The sequence below is a fragment of the Schistocerca gregaria genome, chromosome 2 (genome assembly GCF_023897955.1).
Source record: "Schistocerca gregaria isolate iqSchGreg1 chromosome 2, iqSchGreg1.2, whole genome shotgun sequence".
Classification (NCBI taxonomy): Eukaryota; Metazoa; Arthropoda; class Insecta; order Orthoptera; family Acrididae; genus Schistocerca; species Schistocerca gregaria.
Window position 1 is genome coordinate 374,368,925 of NC_064921.1, and position 22,906 is coordinate 374,391,830.

A 22,906-nucleotide genomic window follows, 5' to 3' on the forward strand; every position below is an offset into this window, starting at 1 on the left:
ACTGCTAGGAGGCCTGCTCTTGGCACCTAAACAATAACAGCCACCGAGATTAGGCATGCCTGGCTGTTAGTTGATCTCCCAGCATCTGTTAATCTGCAATGCTGGCCCTGCCACACTTTTCCTGTTGTCTGTCTCTCTGTGGTGGCTTGTATGGGAATCTGGCACCGTCTCAGCCGTCTTCCTCATGGCAGCAAACAACTCCACCATTGTCACCTACGGCATATATCACCATGTTCTCAACCTGGGCCTACAATAGCACCTCCCTTGAACCTTCACTGTCACTGACCCTCATTACCACAATGGACTTCATCGGACACTAGTGCATGCTCATTGGCTTTGAAGGCCAGTGCGTCATTGACTGTGACATTGGGAGATCAACGAAATGCACCACTTGTTTCACTGTTCTTCTCGACATGAAGCCAGTCGTGTCTTTCAATGCATATGCCGACCTACTGGTGCTGTTTCCTGCTCTTACATATCTGTTCAGTGCACCTCAGGAGGCCCACCATTCAACTGTACACTACATGGACGTGGCTCCTGGGACACCGTACTTCTGCTGGCCCCGGTACCTACTATCACACAAACTGAAAATCGTCCAGGTCGTATTTGATGAGCTGCCCACTGCTGGTGTGATGTGTCCTTGGAAAAGCCCATGTACTTCCACCCTTCACCTTGTTGAGAAGATGGGTGGTTCCATGCGGGCTCACTGTAAGGTGAACCAATGCACCATCCCTGATTGATACCTGCTGCCGTTCTAACACAGCTGAATTTTCAGCACGAATGACTGCACCAAACTTTCCTCCAGATTCCGGTAGCACCTGAGGATATCCAGAAGACCTTTATGATCTTCAGCCTTCACAGTGCCTCACAAACATGGCAGCATTTCTTGGATGGTGTATTGCAAGGCTGTTTCACCTACCTGGACTACATACTCGTTTTTTCGATGACACTCAAGGAAAACCGCGATCGATTGCCTCCACCGTATTTTCGAATGCCTCCAGGATGCTAGCATCATCATGAACACAGAAAAGTACATTCTCAGTGTTAGTGAGGTGGTATTCTTGGCCCACGTCATCTCCTCTGCCGGATCACATCCCCTGCTCGACAGTGTACTAGCCATCCTCGATTTCCCACTCCCGGAGACGTTCAAGGACCTCCACCATTCCCTCAGCATGTTAAACTTCTTCCACTGTCTTCTGAGGAATGCCACCGCTATGCAGGAGCTGCACTCCATGGCGTCCAAACAAGAGGGAGCAAGCTGGTACATCACAAATGGAAAATAGCTTGTCTGCCACTAAGTGCAACATGCCAGACGCTACCCTGCTCGCTCATCCGTGTCCCATCACCCCACTTGCCACAGTGGTTGACGGTAGCCAGATGGCCATTGGCACCATCCTGCAACAGCACGTCAGTGACCCCTGGAAGTCTCTTGCATTCTTCTCCAGCAAGCTCCCTGCTGTTAAGTTCAGTGATGCTGGGATGCATACGACAGAAAGATCCTCAACGACTACGAGGCAGTTGAATACTTTCGGCCATCGGTGGAGGCCTCTCACTTTACAAGTCTTCACCAATTAGAAGCCCACACTATTTTCCCTTGCAAAAGACTTCGACCAGTCCACCCCACGTGAATTCCAGCAGCTGTCGTCCATATCCAAATTTACTACCGACATATGTCACATTGTGGGAATTGACAATGTCATCACTGACTACCTCAGCTATGTGCCGTCAAGTCGTCCATGGACTATGAGGCACTTAGCACTGACCAGGAGCATGATCCAGAACTCACCTACCTTTGTCTGGGTGATGTTACTAGACTTCACCTTCAATGTACACAGCTCCCAGCTCAGACAATAGTATTTGGTGTGTTGTATCCACTGGCTGACTGCACCCATTCCTGTGTGCTGCCTTCCGCAAGGCCACATTTGACCTCGCATTCGGGAAGACGACGGTTCAATCCCACGTCCGGCCAACCTGATTCAGGTTTTCCATGATTTCCCTAGATCACTTCAGGCAAATGGCGGGATGGTTCCTTTGAAAGGGCATGGCCGATTTCCTTCCCCATCCTTCCCTAACCCGAGCATGTTCTCCGTCTCTAATGACCTCATTGTCGACGGGACATTAAACACTAATCTTCTCCTCCTCCTCCTCCTCCTCTTCCTCCTCCTCCTCCTCCACATTTGACCAGAACCTGCCACTTCATGGAGTGCGTGCATTTGTCGTTTTAGTGATGTAGCATTTTGTGTAGCCAGATATTCAGAGGGACTACAGGACTTGGGCTCGCACCTGCTTCGCCTGGCAGCATGCCAATGTCGGCTGCCACGTATATTTGCCCGTCGCCACCTTCCCAGACATCAGACATCGCTGTGCCCACATTCACATGGACCTCTTCGGCCCTCCAGCTTCTTCTGATGGCTGCTGCTACCTCCTCACCATAGTGGATAGTGTCACCTGCTGGCCTGAGTAGTTTCATTACCTGATGTCACCACTGTCACAGTAGCCACCACCTTCATCTTCATGTGGACTGCCCATTTTGGCTGTCTGCAGCTATCATTATGGACCACAGATGTTATGATTCTTGAGTTTCTCCCGGCGTATTTGATAATCAAAATATCCACGGGTGTACTGCCGGTCTATAGTGTCCAACGGGCACAATATTTCGGCGATCAAACATGTCGCCATCATCAGGTGAACTGACGGACTGAGCTCCTGTGAACGTGCCGGCACGGAGATCCGTACGCTATGGCTGCTCAGGGGGAACTGGGTTCGGTCGCGGCGGCGGCCGATTTAAATACCCTCCGCCCGCGGCGCGCTCCCTCCGCCGTCCGCGCCCCGCGCCATGGTCTCGTGGTGGAACAGATTGCGACGGCGTCTGAGATGACGTCGGTGTGATTCCTCTGTCCGCCGTGGTCGTCACAACTATGCGTTTACTCGATTTACTCTTGATTAACCCAATCGCTGGTTCCCAAGCCTTGCTAAGATTATAGCCACAGTCACGGTTTATGAGGTCGTCATTGGTGCGAATTTCGATGGCCTCTCTAACAACGCTGTCCCAGTATCTCGACGTCTGTACCAGAATCCTCGTGCGGTCATACTCCATAGCGTGATTTTCCGACAAACAATGTTCAGCGACTGCCGACTTGCTCGGATACATTAGTCGAGTGTGCCTCTGGTGTTCACGGCATCGATCCTCGACAGTACGCATCGTCTGACCAATATACGACTTGCCACATTGACACGGAATCTGGTACACGCCAGCCTTCCTCAAACCGAGGTCATCTTTGGCGCTCCCCACCAGTGCACGAGTTTTATTCGGAGGACAAAACACAGTTCTGACACGGTGTTTCTTCAGAATGCGGGCGATTTTCCCCGAGAGTGCGCCTGTGTATGGAATAAATGCAGTGCCTACCTCCTCCCTCGTGACTTCATCCATATCAACAGGTTGTGCTGCAGTGGTTGGGCGGAGAGCACGTTGGATCTGCCACTCTGAGTACCCATTTTTTCGAAACACAGTTCTCAGATGTTCCAATTCCTGGGGTAGACTCTCTGTGTCAGAGATAGTGCGCGCCCTATGTACTAGAGTTTTAAGTACCCCATTCCTCTGTGAAGGGTGGTGGCAGCTGTCTGCGTGCAAATACAGATCAGTGTGTGTTGTCTTTCGATACACCCCATGACCTAGGGTGCCGTCAGCCCTTCTCCTGACCAAGACGTCAAGGAAAGGTAATTTACCCTCCTTTTCAGTCTCCATAGTGAATTTGATGTTGGGGTGTATGGAGTTTAGATGTGTAAGGAAGTCAAGGAGTTTATCCATACCATGTGGCCAGATGACGAACGTGTCGTCCACGTAACGGAAAAAGCAAGTGGGTTTCCATTCGGATGACGACAGGGCTTCCTCCTCGAAGTTCTCCATGTACAAATTCGCCACCACCGGTGAGAGTGGGCTACCCATGGCGACTCCCTCCGTTTGTTCGTAGTATTCTCCATTAAAAAGAAAATACGTGGAAGTCAAGACATGCCTAAAAAGTTCAGTGGTATTCTCGTCAAACCTGGGTGTCAGCTGATTCCGCTCATAAGAAGGCTACGGGACGTCAAACAGCTAAGTTCTCACGTCTCCTTGACAAACCATCTCTGCAGGTTCCGTGCAAGACTGTCATCAATTTGAGTGGCATGGTGTTGAGTGATGATGCGGTCTCGGTTTTGCAGAAAGGTCTCAATTTCGCTCCCACCCCCAAGTTCACTCCGGTCGCAGAAATTGTTGGTGCTGTTGAACAGGTTGCAGCTCGACTTCCGCCAGAATCAGCCGAGGAAATACGCCGTGAAACTTGTCGTGCGTTGACGAAATCCAAGCCGATGAAGTCAAATATCAGCAGTAAAGAGAGGGCGGCCATTCGTGATCTGAGGGAACGTTCTGAAATTGTTGTCTTACCGGCTGACAAAGGCAATGCTACAGTTGTTGTCTCCCGTAAGGACTACACTGATAAGATGCAGAGCCTGCTAAATGACGATTCCTACCGGAAGATCAGCGTTGACCCTACAAAGAAGGTGGAGAACAAGACGAGGGTTCTTCTCAAGGACGCAGATTTACCGGAGGGTGACGCTAAGAAATTGTTACCCCAAGGTCCGGCACCGCCTAGACTATATGGACTCCCGAAGGTTCACAAAGAGGGGGTACCATTACGCCCCATTGTCAGCAACATCAGGGCACCTACATATTTGTTGGCCAAATACCTGACGGGAATATTAAGTCCTTATGTGGGTAAATGCCCTCATCACATCCGTAATTCCGTGGATTTTGTTAAACACCTTGATAGCTTCAGGTTGGATGAGTCAGATATCATGGTGAGTTTTGACGTCGTTTCCTTGTTTACGAGGGTACCCCTGCGAGAGTCGCTAGAGTTGATTGGTCAAAGGTTTGACGAGAATACCACTGAACTTTTTAGGCATGTCTTGACTTCCACGTATTTTCTTTTTAATGGAGAATACTACGAACAAACGGAGGGAGTCGCCATGGGTAGCCCACTCTCACCGGTGGTGGCGAATTTGTACATGGAGAACTTCGAGGAGGAAGCCCTGTCGTCATCCGAATGGAAACCCACTTGCTTTTTCCGTTACGTGGACGACACGTTCGTCATCTGGCCACATGGTATGGATAAACTCCTTGACTTCCTTACACATCTAAACTCCATACACCCCAACATCAAATTCACTATGGAGACTGAAAAGGAGGGTAAATTACCTTTCCTTGACGTCTTGGTCAGGAGAAGGGCTGACGGCACCCTAGGTCATGGGGTGTATCGAAAGACAACACACACTGATCTGTATTTGCACGCAGACAGCTGCCACCACCCTTCACAGAGGAATGGGGTACTTAAAACTCTAGTACATAGGGCGCGCACTATCTCTGACACAGAGAGTCTACCCCAGGAATTGGAACATCTGAGAACTGTGTTTCGAAAAAATGGGTACTCAGAGTGGCAGATCCAACGTGCTCTCCGCCCAACCACTGCAGCACAACCTGTTGATATGGATGAAGTCACGAGGGAGGAGGTAGGCACTGCATTTATTCCATACACAGGCGCACTCTCGGGGAAAATCGCCCGCATTCTGAAGAAACACCGTGTCAGAACTGTGTTTTGTCCTCCGAATAAAACTCGTGCACTGGTGGGGAGCGCCAAAGATGACCTCGGTTTGAGGAAGGCTGGCGTGTACCAGATTCCGTGTCAATGTGGCAAGTCGTATATTGGTCAGACGATGCGTACTGTCGAGGATCGATGCCGTGAACACCAGAGGCACACTCGACTAATGTATCCGAGCAAGTCGGCAGTCGCTGAACATTGTTTGTCGGAAAATCACGCTATGGAGTATGACCGCACGAGGATTCTGGTACAGACGTCGAGATACTGGGACAGCGTTGTTAGAGAGGCCATCGAAATTCGCACCAATGACGACCTCATAAACCGTGACTGTGGCTATAATCTTAGCAAGGCTTGGGAACCAGCGATTGGGTTAATCAAGAGTAAATCGAGTAAACGCATAGTTGTGACGACCACGGCAGACAGAGGAATCACACCGACGTCATCTCAGACGCCGTCGCAATCTGTTCCACCACGAGACCATGGCGCGGGGCGCGGACGGCGGAGGGAGCGCGCCGCGGGCGGAGGGTATTTAAATCGGCCGCCGCCGCGTCCGAACCCAGTTCCCCCTGAGCAGCCATAGCGTACGGATCTCCGTGCCGGCACGTTCACAGGAGCTCAGTCCGTCAGTTCACCTGATGATGGCGACATGTTTGATCGCCGAAATATTGTGCCCGTTGGACACTATAGACCGGCAGTACACCCGTGGATATTTTGATCACAAATGTTAGTTTACATTTGCCCTTTTTTGTATGCTAATGGACCTCTGCTGCATTGACCATCTCTTTACACGCTGCACCCTAACCTGAAGGTCATAACAACAGATGGATCACTTCCCTGCCACTGGTTCTCCTCGGCCCTCAGTCACTCATTCACACAGGGTGAGCAGCAATGTGCCACTATTTGCTGATGCAGCTGTAGTGTATAGGAAAGTGTTGTTGTGTGACTGTAAGAGGATAGAGGATTACATACACAGAATTTCTACATGGTGTTGCGCTACAGCAGCTTGATCGAAATTTGGTAAAATGTAAGTTAATGCAGATGAATAGAAAAAACAATCCTATAATTTTCGAATACAGTATTGCTGGGATGCTGGTTGACACAGCCATGATGATTCAATATCTAAGTGTAAGGTTACAAACCAATATGAAATGAAATGAGTACAGGTCAATAGTAGGTAAAGCAAATGGCCAAATTTGGTGTATTGGTAGAATTTTGTAGAAGTGTAACTTACCAATAAAGGAGTTAGTGTATATGATGCAAGTGCAACACAGTCTTGAATAATGCTCGGGTGTTTGGGGTCCCAAGTAAATTGTATTCCCAGCACATCCTGCTTCAGTCCTATCATAAGCTAATCGTATACCATCAGGGGCAGGGCCACCTGTGAAATTAGTCATATTGTGTATGAGCTTTGATGCAATTTTCACAAAGCATTTTGCATGACCATGACCACCAACCATCTGGCCATCCAACTTATTGGCCATCGCCAAACTGTGGTCAGGAACAGAGTGGGCCAGTAGCAGAACATACTGCTGATCATAGTATACTTGATTTCAGTTGCTGCTTTGTGACCCGTGTCATCTGGATCCTTCCCACAATCACCAGTTTCTGTGACGTGTGTAGATTTGAAGTCTGTCCTTGCATCACATCTTTCAATCTTATAAACTTCTTGATGTCAGTATATTAGGTACCTTCTCCAACCTTTCTTCAGTGTGCCTCAGTGCCTCGATTTCAGTGCAGAACTGCAGTCCTAGCACAGTGTACCTGTACATCTGTGTGTGTGTGTGTGTGTGTGTGTGAGAGAGAGAGAGAGAGAGAGAGAGAGAGTGAGAGTGACACACACACACACACACACACACACACACACACACACACACACACCTGTATAGTTACATTGTGCCTGCTTACTAAATGTTGCGGAATTTATAAGACTCTCTCCCTATTTTTGAAATAATATAGTACCCGAAGAATACTTTTAACACAGTCATAGTATATTTCAACTTCCACAGAGAACAAATTCAATATTTCCCACTATAATTATTCAAACTCATGCAAGTCAACTGGCTTGTCTCACATCAGATCCAATTAAATACATTTACAATGGCATAGTTTTTACAACCAAGTAATTTATGAACATGTCTTTCTTCTAGCAAGTCCAACACATGAAGTTTTATTAACAATTTTTCAACTGTTCTTCTTTTTGCTCATTAATAGTCAACAATATGAAACACCATAAGATACATAAACACTCCTTGTTCTTCCAATACAGCTTCCATGGCATGAGCGGTATACACTTGTTGCTGCCATTCGACCGTCGCGTCTATCTTGTGCTCGTAACTCCTTTCCAGCCTGCACACACAAACATGTGTCACGCAATATGTACATTCTCACACTAATTTTTAAAATACCGTATGTTCAAGACAGTAGAAGGATGAGTGGTTCTAGAATTTATGCAGAAATTCTCGAATCGCTACATATCCCTCCCCTCAGCTCGAACACGCAATATTTTATACATACACATTATGTACATTAGTATTACATACAATAACAATTCATAATTCCACAGTATACATTCCACATCCTTTTATTAACCATGCATAACCCCTTTCTTTACTATTTAGATTTTCTTTTTTCATTTTCTTTGATTATAAAACGGGAGTATTTCACTGAATGTTGGAGTTAATTCTCTAATATCTAGGAGTCGTGGGGCCTAAAACTTTGGTTTCCAATTGTAAGCTCCAGGTGTTCATGACACTTGAGTATTTTACTCTTTATTCTAATTCTTTGTATTGATTCTGTAGGACGTAATAGCCTCATTAATTATAGACTGATTGTAGTCTGGAGGAACTGTGGGCAAATGAAAGTGTTCTTCTCGACACTTTCAAAATCAAATAAAACATAATTCTGCTCTTGGAATATAGGGTTCAAACTCACCAAAATAATTTCTATTAAATGTGTGACTTCTGTCACATTACTGTCCTTTTCCCCTACGATCAGTACGTATATCTTACAGGTGGGCTGACCCTATGAGTGCAGTTACTCCTTCCGTTTTTGTACGTATGCCCCTTTTTAAAACATCCCTATTCATCAGGCCACAGGTTGTCTTACCTCCATGCAAGTAGGATCCCTAATCCTTTATGAGTAGGCCTCATGGTTCATTGCCGTAGTATACATCTTTATGTACACTATAATTAAAATATTTCCTGGTAAATATACAAATCTATTATACACTTTGTATATCCTTCTGAATACTTCCTTTGGTCCCTAGAGTCCTCCCCTACTTTTCAACTTATACATACTTGGTATATACTATGTCTCTAAACACTATTTAATAAATAATATTTTTACTTAGGTTATAAGAGTCCCACTATCCTACAAATAGCAAAACCCTTTAACTACTTTCAGTATCTCATTTCCTAAACTAATTCCTTCAGCATCACCTGATTTAATTCGACTACATTCCATTATCCTTGTTTTGCTTTTGTTGATGTTTGTCTTATATCCTCCTTTCAAGACACTGTCCATTCCATTCAGCTGCTCCTCCAGGTCCTTTGATGGCTCTGACAGAATTACAATGTTGTTGGCAAACCTCAAAGTTATTATTTCCTTTCCTTGGATTTTAATTCCTACTCCAAAATTTTTCTTTTGTTTCTGTTACTGCTTGCTCAATATACAGATTTAATAACATCGGGGATAGGCTACAACCCTGTCTCACTCCCTTTTTAAGCACTGCTTCTCTTTCATGCCCCCCAACTCTTGTAACTTCCATCTGCTTTCTATACAAATTGCAAATAGTTTTTACTCCAAATATTTTACGCCTGCCACCTTCAAAATTTGAAAAAGAGTATTCCAATCAACATTGTCTAAAGCTTTTTCTGATTCTGCAAATGCTAGAAACATAGGTTTGCCTTTCCTTAACCTATCTTGTAAAATAAGTCATAGGGTCAGAGCTGCCTCGCATGTTGAACATTTCTATGGAATCCAAACTGATCTTCCCCGAGGTCAGTTTGTACCAGATTTTGCATTAATTTGTAAAGAATTTGTGTTAGTATTCTGGCAACCATGACTTATTAAACTAATAATTATGGTATTTTTCACACTTGGCAACACCTTCTTTCTTTGGGATTGGAATTATTATATTCTTCTTGAAGTCTGAACATCTTTCGCCTGTCTCATACAACTTGCTCACCAGATGGAAGACTTTTGTCATGGCTGACTCTCCCAAAGCTCTAACAGAATGTTGTCTATGCTTGGGGCTTTATTATACTTAAGTCTTTCAATGCTTTCTCAAATTCCTCTTGCAGTATCATATGTCTCTTTTCGTCTTCATCTGCAACCTCTTCCATTTCCATAGTATTGCCCTCTAGTACATCTCCCTTGTATAGATCCTTTATCTACTCCTTCCACCTTTCTGCTGCCTCTTCTTTGCTTAGGACTGACTTCCCATCTGAGCTCTTGGTATTCATACAGGTAGTTCTCTTTTGTGCAAAGGGCTCTTTAATTTTCCTGTAGGCAGTATCTATCTTACCCATAGTGATATATGCTTCTACATCCTTAAATTTATCCTCTAGCCATCCCTGCTTAGCCGTTTTGCACTTCCTCTCTATCTCATTCTTGAGATGTTTGTATTCCTTTTCAAGTGCTTCTTTTACTGTATTTTTATATTTTCTCCTTTCCTCAATTAAATTCACTATATATCTTCTGTTACCCAAGAATTTCTATTAGCCCTCATCTTTTTACCTACTTGATCCTCTGCAGCCTTCAGTATTTCATCCCTCAAAGCTACCCATTCTTCTTTTACTGTATTTCTATCCCCTGTTCTTGTCAACCGTTCCCTAATGCCCTCTCTGAAACTTGCTACAACCTCTGATTCTTTCAGTTCATCCCGGTCCCATCTCCTTAAATTCCTACCTTTCTGCATTTTCTTCCATTTTAATCTACAGTTCATAACCATTAAATTGTGGTCAGAATCCACATCTGCCCCTGGAAATGTCTTACAATTAAAAACCTGGTTCCTAAATCTCTGTCTTACCATTATATAATCTATCTGAAACCTTCTAGTATCTCCAGGTCTCTTCCACGTATACAAACTTCTTTCATGATTCTTAAACCAAGTGTTAGCAATGATTAAATTATGCTCTGTGCGAAATTCTACCAGGCGGCTTCCTCTTTCATTCCATACTTTCAGTCCATATTCACCTACTACATTTCCATCTCTTCTTTTTCCTAAAATCAAGTTCCAGTCCCCCGTGTCTATTAAATTTACATCTCCCTAAACTATCTGAAAAATTTCTTTTATCACATCGTACATCTCTTCAACTTCTTCATCTGCAGAGCTAGTTGGGATGTAAACTTGTGCTACTGTGGTAGGCATGGGCTTCACGTCTATCGTGGCTGCAACAATGCATTCACTATGCTGTTCTTAGTACCTTATACACGTTCCTATTTCTTTTATTAAATTATTAAACCTACTCCTGCATTACTGTTATTTGATTTTGTATTTATAACCCTGTATTCACCTGACCAAAAGGCTTGGTTCTCCTGCCACCGAAATTCACTAATTCCCACTATATCTACCTTTAACCTATCCATTTCTCTTTTTAAATTTTCTAACCTACCTGCCCACCCTTGCTCCATTCCACACTCCAGTCCATAGAATGCCAGTTTTGTTTCTGCAGATAATGATATCCTCCTAAGTAGTCCCCACCTGGAGATCCAAACATCTGGAATATTTTATCCAAGAGAATGCCATCATCATTTAACCATAAAGTAAAGCTGCATACCCTTGGGAAAAATTACTGCTGCAGTTTCCCCATGCTTTCAGCTGTTCACAATACCAGCACAGCAAGACAGTTTTGGTTGATGTTGCAAGGCCAGATCAGTCAATCAACCAGACTGTTGCCCTTGCAACTACTGAAAAAGCTGGAGCCCCTATTCAGGAACGACATGTTTGTTTGGTCTCTCAACAGATATCCTCTGTTGTGGTTGCACCTACGGTGGAGCTATCTGTATCACCGAGGCACGCAAGCCTCCCTACCAGCGGCAAGGTCAATGGTTCTTGGAGGGGGTATGGGATGTAGTAATAATCCTATATGGAAAGTAGCCGATCACCTGCCATTACTCGGCTACCTAATTTTTCATCACCCAGTCCCCACTGCTACCCTGGTGCTAGGGTTGAAATGTTCAACAAAAAATGTCACCAACTATGGAGCAACTGGGCAACTGGAATGTCATTTGAATAAGGCACTAATATAGTTATTTCTTATTATTTAACATGTTGCTACCATCCCAACCTGCACGTGATACATGTGCCAAATTTGGTTGAAATTGTCTCACACATTCCACACTTATGCATTACAATATCACCCCCTTCCCTTCCTCACTCGCACCCATCCTATCCCTGTGGGTCACTTTGTCATCTGGACTATTATCATTTTGCATAGCAACCACTAGTACTATAGATACAACACAAACATTCATTGTTTGTGATAATTTTTGTCAACCACTTCCTACTCCCACCCTAAATCCCATCAAACCACTGGGGCTGAAATTTCTTTGGAAGTGTCAGCAATCAAACTTAAAATGCTGAAAATTACCGGATCACACTAATATGGGCCATTTACAATTACTTTTACATTTCACAACCCTCTCATCCCCCACTCCTAAGGTTAGCACACTGGACTCGCATTCGGGAGGACGACGGTTCAATCCCGTCTCCGGCCATCCTGATTTAGGTATTGCGTGATTTCCCTAAATCATTTCAGGCAAATGCCGGGATGGTTCCTTTGAAAGGGCACGGCCGATTTCCTTCCCAATCCTTCCCTAACCCGAGCTTGCGCTCCGTCTCTAATGACCTCATTGTCGACGGGACGTTAAACACTAACCACCACCACCACCCACTCCTAATGGTGTCTTATACTCCCATCCTCCAGTTTTTATTTCCAGATATTACATCATCTGAAGCACCAAGGGATCACCAATTTAGTGTTGGAGGGCTGTGTGGAGGGCAAAAGTCATAGAGGGAGACCAATAGATGAATACACTAAGCAGATTCAGAAGGTTGCAATAGGTACTGTGAGATGAAGAAGCTTGCACAGGATAGAGTAGCATGGAGAGCTGCATCAAACCAGTCCCAGGACTGAAGACCACAACAACAACAACATATTACATCATATTTGTACCAAGTAATTGCTCAAGATGTTCCAGGGTTATGCATAACATGCCATCAATTCACCTCTCCACCCCAACAAATAGGGGATCTGAGGGTATCTTACCCTAACATCATTTTTTCCTAGATCACAAGCCTTATGTGTACTATGTTTCGTTCAGATTTCTTCATATATTGCAGACCTACATACATCATCCCCATTCCTCCCCTAACACAAACCCCACCCACCTTGCGTTGGAAGAGCATCCTGGTCCCAAAGAATTTTTTCCAGATAGTAAGTCATAAGTTTATCAAGTTTGGTTGAAATTACTCCCAGCGTTCCAGAGTCATGCTTTAAATGCCACCCCTTGTTACCATCTCCCCCAACCCTAGTAGTTAAATGTCATCAGGGATGTCACCAGTCACCCCAATGACCCTGACACTTAGAGACTCAACACTGCTTTTTTCTGCTTTTACATGCCAGCCCCTTCACAAGTCCTCCATGATCATAAGTCAAGTATATACAAAGTTTGGTTGAAATTACACCAGGAATTCCAAGTTACAAGTCCATATCACCACTTTTCCACCCTATTACAAATAGGAGTACTAGTTGTGCCTTACATCCATGATGATTGTTTCCTGATGCCACTTCATGAGTATCCCAAGTGCTGTAGTGCATTCCCATATGTGTGTGTGCGCGCACACACACACACACACACACACACACACACACACACACACACACACACACACACAGGTAATTCCTCCAGTGAGAACACCAGACTTTCATTATTTTTTCTTCCTCCGAGCCACAGATGATACTGTTCATGATGTTTATTTTATTGTGTTGTCTGACAGAAATAAATAATCTAAATGTGTGATGAAGGTACTTTATTTGAGTGTATATGAGTGAAATATTCTTTTGCAATTTATATTTCCAGTCAATGAGAATCAAACTGGAAAATGCTCTTGACAATGAGATGAGACTTCGTATACAAATAGACCAGGCAAAAAGCAATCAGGAAGCACTAATGTCTCAGTTAAAATGCCAGCAGTTGAAGGTGGAATCAGGAGTAAACTCAAGAGACACTGCTACATTGATTACTGTAAAGGTTTGTAATGCATGGTAAAAAAAAAAAAAAAAAAAAAAAAAAAAAAAAAAAAAAAAAAAAAAAAAAAAACAACTTAGCGTAGTCAAATTAATATCCTTCTGAATTGTCTTGTTTGTAGTAAGGTTATACATCTCTGGAAAAAGAGATATTTAAATTATTATGTTTTTAATACTGTCTTGTGTTTTGTCCCATGGCTGCATATTGCTATGTGAGCTAGCAACAACTACCATGTATGTACAACCGGCATCAGCACACTTCTCTGGCAGGTTCGCTTGCACGTCTCCCATATCTCAAACAATGGAGCAGCTACCCGATTATTCTTTTGCTTTGATATAAAATTTGACACCCATACTCTTCCAGCTTGAAAATCATTTTCATAAACAGGAGTGAAATACACTAATACTACCAAACATTAAGGAGGGTCATGATCAGCTTACATCTTGAATGTCTGTTCAAATATGAAATGTTGTAGGAAGTGCTATGTAGTCCAGCTAATTGCAGGCAGTCTGTTCTGTGGTGCCACAGCCATGCTCCATGTTGTTCAGAATTCTGAAAACATAAGCTGCATGCAAATTTTTCCCTAATGGCTATCAGCACTTTATGGCTGGCACAAGGTAATGAATGGTTGGTTGAGAGTAGTCAGATAAGTGTAAACAGTCTCATCAACTTCTTTTTCAGTCTTTCATATGCTTCTTCCTGTAGTTTTCCATATTTCTAAACTTCTACATCAAATATCTTGCGTAAAGGCTCCTAGCTGTGTCATGTTGTTGGGCTGTAGATATCTACAGATGACACCCAACTTCGCTTGGTCAGGCATCATTCTCTGGATAAAATTGTGTTTTAAATTGATAAGTCTCTTCCTCAAAAACTCATACTGCTCTATTTGAAATTTCATATTTTGTGTTCGTAAATATCGCATGAGTTCTATCGTGTATTATTGTTACAAATTAAGGGACATATAAAGATGGCTATCTCTTAAGAGTTAAATGAGAACTTTCTGCCTATGACCCCCTCAGTACTAAGTTCATGAGTTTCTGAAACACTCTGTGTACTATGTTTTACCCCATGGTCACTTTATTGTATTTGTAAAACTCCTACAGCACAATGGAAACTCTTTTCTCTTGGTCTTTATCCTCAAGTAGTACTTGGCTGTAATGTTTGCCTCTATCTAACGCTGAAGACAGTTCACTTTTTTTAACACATTAACTATCTCATGTATTCAGAACAAGAAGAAGCTATATTTACACTGTATCCATTTTGTGAGCTGTTGTTGGCTGTGTTGTGTCATTTACATTGACCATTTTGCCCAGTTTCAGGGATAACATGGTAAGAGAGATATTCCGTGTGGTCATGTTTTTGTCTGAGCTATTTTATAATCTCTTACTGCTGTGCTTCCTTTGGATCATGTTATTGACAGGGTCAGATTCCTACATGTCTCTAGTTCACCTCTGATAATTAGTTTCTCTTAGACTGATGCTGACCATATGTCAGTTTCTCTTCTGGTTAGCTGACTATGTCCTGTTAACTAGTTTACAACTGTAGAGTGGACTACCATTCCTCCTTGTTCTCGTTGCCTGCTCGAATAGCTTCCTTCAGCTTTGCAGTTCACAATTCTTGTACTGCATTACCTTGTAGCACTTATTAACTGTTGGTTACATGTGTCCACAAGCAAGCTTCCCACTTGCACAGGGCACTCACAATTCTTATGTTAGTATGTGCATGCTGATCACAGGGCATCTAGCCACTGAAGCACTTTTTCCTTTCCTGTCCTGCACTTGTACTGTCTGACTCTTTTTCCACAGACTTATTCTCTAGTACAGAATCTCTGCTGATTAACGTAGCTCACTTGTAGTATGTTGGTTACAGCTTTTTCCACTTTATTCCTTTTATTATACACCATATATTTTGGTTATCTTCTGTTAAATCCTACCATTGAATCTGACTTTCACTGTTTCAAAACTCCTTTACAGAATGTGTGGACTGTGTGGTGAAGCTCATCGCATATCCAGCATGGTAACTTGCCCAAGTGGGGTTTGTTGGGCACCCGTTCAATGGTAACCCTATAACCACACAAAGGTCACACTATTAATGCCTTAGCTGTCACCTTGTGCATGCTGAGGAATAGGTGCAGGTTGTTTGGGGGAACCAGGATTTGGGGCACTAACCATGATGCCAGGTGGCCTTTGCTCTGGCTGGGTAGTGCCCATAAGAAGATCTCTTGTTTGGAGTAGAGGGCATCATGGCGGGTTTTCATCAAAGTTATCAGCCAGGGGTTGGAGACTCTGGCAGTCTCCTCGGGCACATTGGAATTCATTGCAGATCGTTACGACCCTAGGAACTTTCCCTCTTTGGTCATGCCATGGTAAGGAAACAAAGCCAAGCAACTTGCAGACACTTACTCCTTTCAGTTCCTGGTTTGTAGCCAAAATGATGGACAGTCCTTCCTCTTGACTAAGCCAATGTTTTTTTGGTGAGTATTGAAAACATATTTGACAAATCCCCTTCCCTTAGTAAATTACAAAGTGATTCCATCTTAATTAAGTCCTAGCTAGTCCTCGGAGTTACTAAACAATTTCGTGGTATACCAGTTACCATAACACCCCATAAGGATAAAATGGTAAATAATTAATTTTTCGCCAAGACTTAACACTGAAGATGGATGAAGAACAAGGCAAACACTTGGAGAAGTAAGAGATCAGGGCCTGCAAGATTGACACCAGCACATACATCCTCAGTTTTGATGGGGATTCACAGACAAAGAAAGATTAGAGAATATGTCTTCCCAGTGTACTACTCACTACATAATTTGTGAAGACTGTGGCTGCCTACTTCACCAAAATTCACCGTACGTGCTACCAATTGAATATGTCAGTTGCAGGAGCAACACCTCATACAGGTCCACAAAGTGTGAGACACTAATTAAGGAACACAACGTAGAGGAACTGAAGGTCTCTGATTGCCTTTCAAATTTTGAAGTTTGGAAAAGTATGGTTCTGGTTATATTATGTCTCCATGATTTCGATTTTTGCCACTCCTGTGTCCAGGTCATCAGCAGTATGTGGTGTATGTATTCACTCGACATCGACCTCTGCTAGTTGAACAAATAAACTTGACCATGGGGGTGGTAGGTTCTCCCATCTCATTGTAGTGGTTAATACAAAAGAAAATGAGAAGAAAAGAAAAAGGTTAGACAATCTGTCCTGTCATGGTCACCAGTTGTAGTGGTTAATAGAAAAGAAAATGAGAAGAAAAGAAAAAGGTTGTAAATGGTGGGAAGGAATGGTGAATAAAAAGTGGGTTTTAAAAAATCGTTAATGACCATGAAAAAGGGAAAGAATGAAAAGCAAATCGGACTTCGTGTTACAGAAAAGCAAATCGGACTTCGTGATTCGGAAAAGCTATTGTTGGGATGGTTCTTGTGGCTTTTTGAGCAAAAGTTAAACCAATTTCCACTACAAAAATTATTGAAGAGGAACAGAGACTAACAAAATGTAACTGACGGGGAAATGGCGTAGATAAGAGTTCATCCTTTACCAGGTTAACATGTCCTCTTTTGTGCGGCGTCCAGGTCTTCAAAAATCTCTTTCATTTCTGCGTGAAAAGTCTCCTCCGAAATCTTGCAATAAGTTTCATTGCCCAGGAATTTCTAATGTATGCAAAACCATCTTGATATTAAATGGATTTTATTTTAGTTGCTTCTCTCCATCCCCCGAATTTAATAACAACTTCCACAATGTCTACACATTAATAAGTTTTTTTGTCTTAATCTGATCACGTCTGCATTAAGCTTCTGCTCTCGTAGATACAATAAAGAAACGGATAGAAAAACAAAAAAGAGTTACAATTTTAGTATTTTCTCTGCCATCGAGCGTTCATACCGCTGCGACAGTATGATTTTTATCTGAGGGAACGAGTGTAGCACGGCGAAATTCAAAGTCCCGCTACATCTTGTATTATGTGGTATGCTCTTCCAAAACCACTTCCTGCAATTAGCCAGAGAAGAAAAATCGATCCTATCCCAGAACTATACCTGGGCACCAGCATTTGGATGTTGCTGCAAAGTCCTGAGTTTTTAGAGTCCTCTTTGATAAAAAGCTGACATGGCCGCCTCATGTTCATCAACTAGAAACCATGTGTGAGAGCTTAGCACTTTGTACTTCCTTGCCCAACACCTCTTGGGGCGTGGATTGTGCTATTCTTCTTCATGTTTACAAGGTCCTGATCTCTTCTTGATTGGACTATGATTGCTAGGTTTATGGCTAAGTGGTACCTTCAGCTTTTGATATTGTTTAACCCAGTCCACCATCATTGAGTAAGATTTCATAGACATGCTCACTTATGTCACAATCTGAAAATTTCCTAATCGTCCAGCTCATCATATTCTTTTTGCACACAAAGAGCATTGATCCCCCTGACATCTGTACTTTGGTGGACTTTCCAGTTGGATTACGCCTTGAAGCCCTCTGCTGAGGGGTTCATAAAATCTCTGTAGAATGTGTTCCTGTGTTTTCCCCTGCTCCCTCCCCCCCCCCCCCCCCCCCTCCCTCCCCTCCCTCCTCCCTCTCTTGGTTAGCACATATGGAACAATCTGTTTTGAGGTCATATTGCACTTTGATTTGTAGTGGGAAATGTGACGTACTATTTTGGGTAGTCTGTCATATCTGTTGCAGCTCTCTGGCTCAGATGTTTACTTACATAATATGTTTGTTCCTTTTCAGTTGCATTCCACTGCTTTTATTCTTTACTGTAGCTTTAATTACTTTCTACCTCCAATAACTTCTCTCACAGTACTTGTTTCCAGAATTTGTGGCTTGACATCTCTTTTCCTAGGAAGCAGTCATTTCTTCTTGTTCAACTCCATCTTCAACCAATTCACTGCAAGTACCACGTATGAGTTACTCGCAAGTTTTAATTAACATGTACCATTAGCTCTATTAAAGCTTTGGTGTTTATTACGATCTGTGTTGCACCTTTGATGCTGTTGATGCCACTCATATTGTTTCAGTAGATACTATTCTGTTAAATCCTCCCCGTTCCACAATGATTTCCAGCAGTAGGGTTGTAATTTGTTTAAATATAAGTGTGATGTTGATGTTAGGTACTTAACTCACATTTGCAGATTTCTGTCAGTAGACTACATCATGTGGAGCTGCCTTGTGTAGAGCCTTCCATATACAAATTGCATGGTTCCCAACACTATAAAAATTTTGTTGACATGCTGCTTTGTTAGCATATGCTATTATTGTACATTACCCTGATTTGGAAGATTTTTAGTTAAATTCAGTGTCTCACACAAAAAGTTTTCCTTCAATAATTTTTTCTTTTTACACTATAATATTAGATGGTTAAATAACTAAATGAACTTCTAATCTTAGCTCATTAATTCAGTGTTTATGTTGATTTATTTGCAATTGTAGAAGTGTGGAGAAAGCATATGTTCATGTAGTACTTTTATAATTATTATAATCTGTAGGTCAGTTATAAAAACCTGATCTTCTGGGAAAAAACTTCAAACTTTAGTACACTGCCTATTGTACTTGCACAAAAAAACAATTTTCAGCACAGGACACAATCTGCTTACACATTCTACAACCATTTTAACTTGTGTGCTTGTGTGTGTGTGTGTGTGTGTGTGTGTGTGTGTGTGTGTGTGTTTGTTCATTATAAGAAATAATACTAGTTATAAAATAATTATGCTTATCCATTACGGATATTTTAGAACCGTGACTGTATATTAAATGTAAATAAGTTATACACAACTGCAATCAGTCACTTTTTTCTTATTATTTTTTCTTATTATTATTGAAAAAAGTGACTGGTTGCAGTTGTGTATAACTTATTTATGTATAAAATAATTGCTAGTTACAAAAATTGCATTATTAATAAATACTTTTGCAATATTGTGTAATCATTATAATTAACATCATTACTCAATTTATAATAGGAGAAATGTGCTAAGCTGGAAGCCATTGTTCGTCAAGAGCAACGTAGGATGGTAGAATTACAAACAACTCTGAGTGAAGAGAGGATGATTTGGCAACAGAGACTGGAATCAGAAAAATCATTAATTCATCAGTTGAGAACAGATATGGTTTTTGTAAGAACTCAGAAAGAAGGCCTTGAAAAGCAGGTAGGAATTGGAAGCACAAGTTTGGATTTAGCCTATTATAGCTTTGTAAGAAGAGTTTTTAAAAACAATTTGAATACAATTACTCTTTTTTTTTAATTTTTGAGAATACTCATGTGATCACAATTCCTCAATTACTTGGCACCTTTAGTGTACGAAATTTGTAAAAGTTCTTGTAATGAAGTGCACTCTTTAGAAAACATCATTTACAGTAATTTTTTTTAAAAAAGAATATAAGCACTATAAGTAGAGTTTTACATTATCCTAAAAATTTAACTTCCAAATAGTGCTCCTAACAACAAGAGGACATCTACAATCAAAGACTAGAAAAAAAATTGGGCAGATATTTTAAGAAACAGGCTGGCAAAGGTCAGGATCTCGCACAAAGTAACAATTTTTCAAAGGACAGCATGCTTGTATTTGACTGTCAGCTTTGTTAAGCCACAGAGGGAACTAAGTTGACTTTGGATTGACTTGTACCTTTATGCCAGAAAATATTTAAATTTATGATCTGGTTTGTAGACATGAAATCGTCCACTTGGGAATTTACCTACAGCCAAAATTGTAATCGATCTCAGCGACATAAAACTAGCAGAAAGATGAAAATGTTGTCCTTCAAACAGATATAGATGACTGAGAATCCTATTCAACAACAGATAAACACCAAATAATGAGTGTTTTTATGTACACAACTTCATGTCATTTAATAGTTTTGAAGTTTAGATTAGTATTCGTATATAGTTATTTAGGCATTCTTTCTACAACGTAATAGAACTTTTGTAACTATATAATAAGCTACCAAGTCCCAGTTCTTGTTTTAAGTGATTATCTACTGTCCACAAAATGAGTAATTATCTGTTCTGTCAAATGATAAGATTTCACCCAGGATTTACCAGCTTTGTATGCATGATCTTCTCTGTTCTCATCCTAGTAAACCAATGTTTGCTTTCAAGGAATTAATTGAAGTGATATATTATGTGATTTAATAATAATAACTGTGAGGCCTGTGGTGCGCTCCAGTATATGTTGAATATTCGTGACAGCTGGAATTTTCACACTGGGAATTGTCAGGCTGCAATTGTGACCATCTCCAGTCTGCTGTAATCCTAAACTTTCTGCTAAAAATGTCCTACTTCAAGATTAATCAATACAAGAAACCTGTTCCCTTCCTTTTTATCATAATCCTGCCTCTCTTTGTACAAGGTGTACAAAATGCTTCTGCAGTTTTTCCCCAACATTTGAGGCTTTAATGAAACAAATTGGTTTCACATGTATCATTCAAAGTATTTTCCGTCACTGGCCACTACTTTCTCTCGCCTTCCAGGCAGTGTACAAATCCCGCATCAAAAAAATTATTCATATTTTGAAGTGATCCACGAATCAATCCAATTTGTGACTTCGGAAGTGTTGGTCGGCCAGGCTATGCGCCATTAATCAGAGGGAGCAATGTCTGGAGAATACGGCGGATGGGGTAGGACTTCCCATTTTAATATTTCCAAGTACGTTTTGACCCCTTTAGCAATGTGGGGTCAAACGTTGTCATGCTGCAAAATCACTTTATCGTGTCTCTCGCTGTATTGCAGTCATTTGTCTGTTAATGCTCTGCTCAAAAACATTAATTACATTCGATAATGAGCAGCTGTGATTGTTTCAATTGGTTTTAACACCACATAGTAAATGACGCCGAGCTGGTCCCACCAAATGCAGAGCATGATCTTGGAGCCATGAATATTCGATTTGGCCATCAACGACGTGGAAGCATGGCCAGGATATCCCCATGATTTTTTGCATTTAGGGTTATCGTAATGAACCCATTTTTTGTCCCCAGTCACAATGCGAGACAGAAATCCCTTCCGTTTTTGCCTCTGAAGCAACTGTTCACAAACACACACACGCCTTTCAACGTCTCTTGGTTTCAGCTCACATAGGACCCAAGTTCCTTCTGGATTATGCCCATAGGCTTAAGACGTTTTGAAATGGCTTGCTGTGTCACTCTCACTAATCATGCCTATTCTTCTTGAGTTTGACGTGAGTCTTCACTCAGCAATGCCTCCAATTCTGCATATTCGAAAACATTCTCTCTTCCACCACTATGCTGGTCTACGGCACTAAAATCACCATTCTTGAAACGTTGAAACCACTCACGACACATTCTTTCACCAATTGCATCCTTACCATATGTACTTGAGAGCATTTGATGAGTCTCAGCCGCTGTTTTATTAATATTGAAACAAAACAGTAACACCTCCCACAAATGACTAGAATTAGGCTCGTATACTGAAATTTTGATGCAAGAACAACTTTATGATGCAGAGACAAATTGACTAATGTTTGAATGAGGTTATGTTGACCGAGGTCCAATCTAACTGCTCGACGTCTGTGATGTGTTTCTTTTGACTACTACTTACAATTGTTGCCACCTATCAGCAAACGGCAGAAGCAAAGTTATACACCTTGTAACATTTCTCCCTCCTTATATTCCCCATTTGCCCTCTCCTCTACTTTTTTGTTCAGCCTATTTTGAAAACTTATAATTCATTGACAGTTTTTATTTGTTTGTGTTGGTAAGACTGTGGTCCTCTTACTTTCTTCTTTACATGACCATTTTCTCTTCTTGCTGTAGTTTTTAGTGCAAGACGACAAGGGACAGGCTCAGTTTCAATAAAAGTTAACAATAAAACATAGTTAAAAGTTAACAAATCTTTACTTCTAGGCAAATAATTACTTACAAGTTTTGTTTTATGTGGATTTATGCATTGTTTACAATGATACTTTGTGTATTTGCACTTGCAAATTAGCTGCTACCACAAAATCTAACTGTACACTGTACTCACTGAAGCAAATTTTTATCCTTATTCAGATAGTCCTTGCAGTTCAAACACAATGCAGA

General features: G+C 41.8%; 1 protein-coding gene across 10 annotated transcripts in view; it reads left to right on the forward strand.

Moving 5' to 3' along the window:
• Positions 1-22,906, forward strand: part of LOC126319942 (A-kinase anchor protein 9-like) — a 490,541-nt gene that overhangs the window by 399,237 nt on the left and 68,398 nt on the right. For all 10 annotated transcript variants that reach the window (XM_049993656.1, XM_049993664.1, XM_049993682.1 and 7 more), the window contains 2 exons: positions 13,719-13,889; positions 19,834-20,019. In XM_049993656.1, the coding sequence (XP_049849613.1) occupies positions 13,719-13,889; positions 19,834-20,019 (357 nt within the window). The remainder of the gene's footprint in view (positions 1-13,718; positions 13,890-19,833; positions 20,020-22,906) is intronic.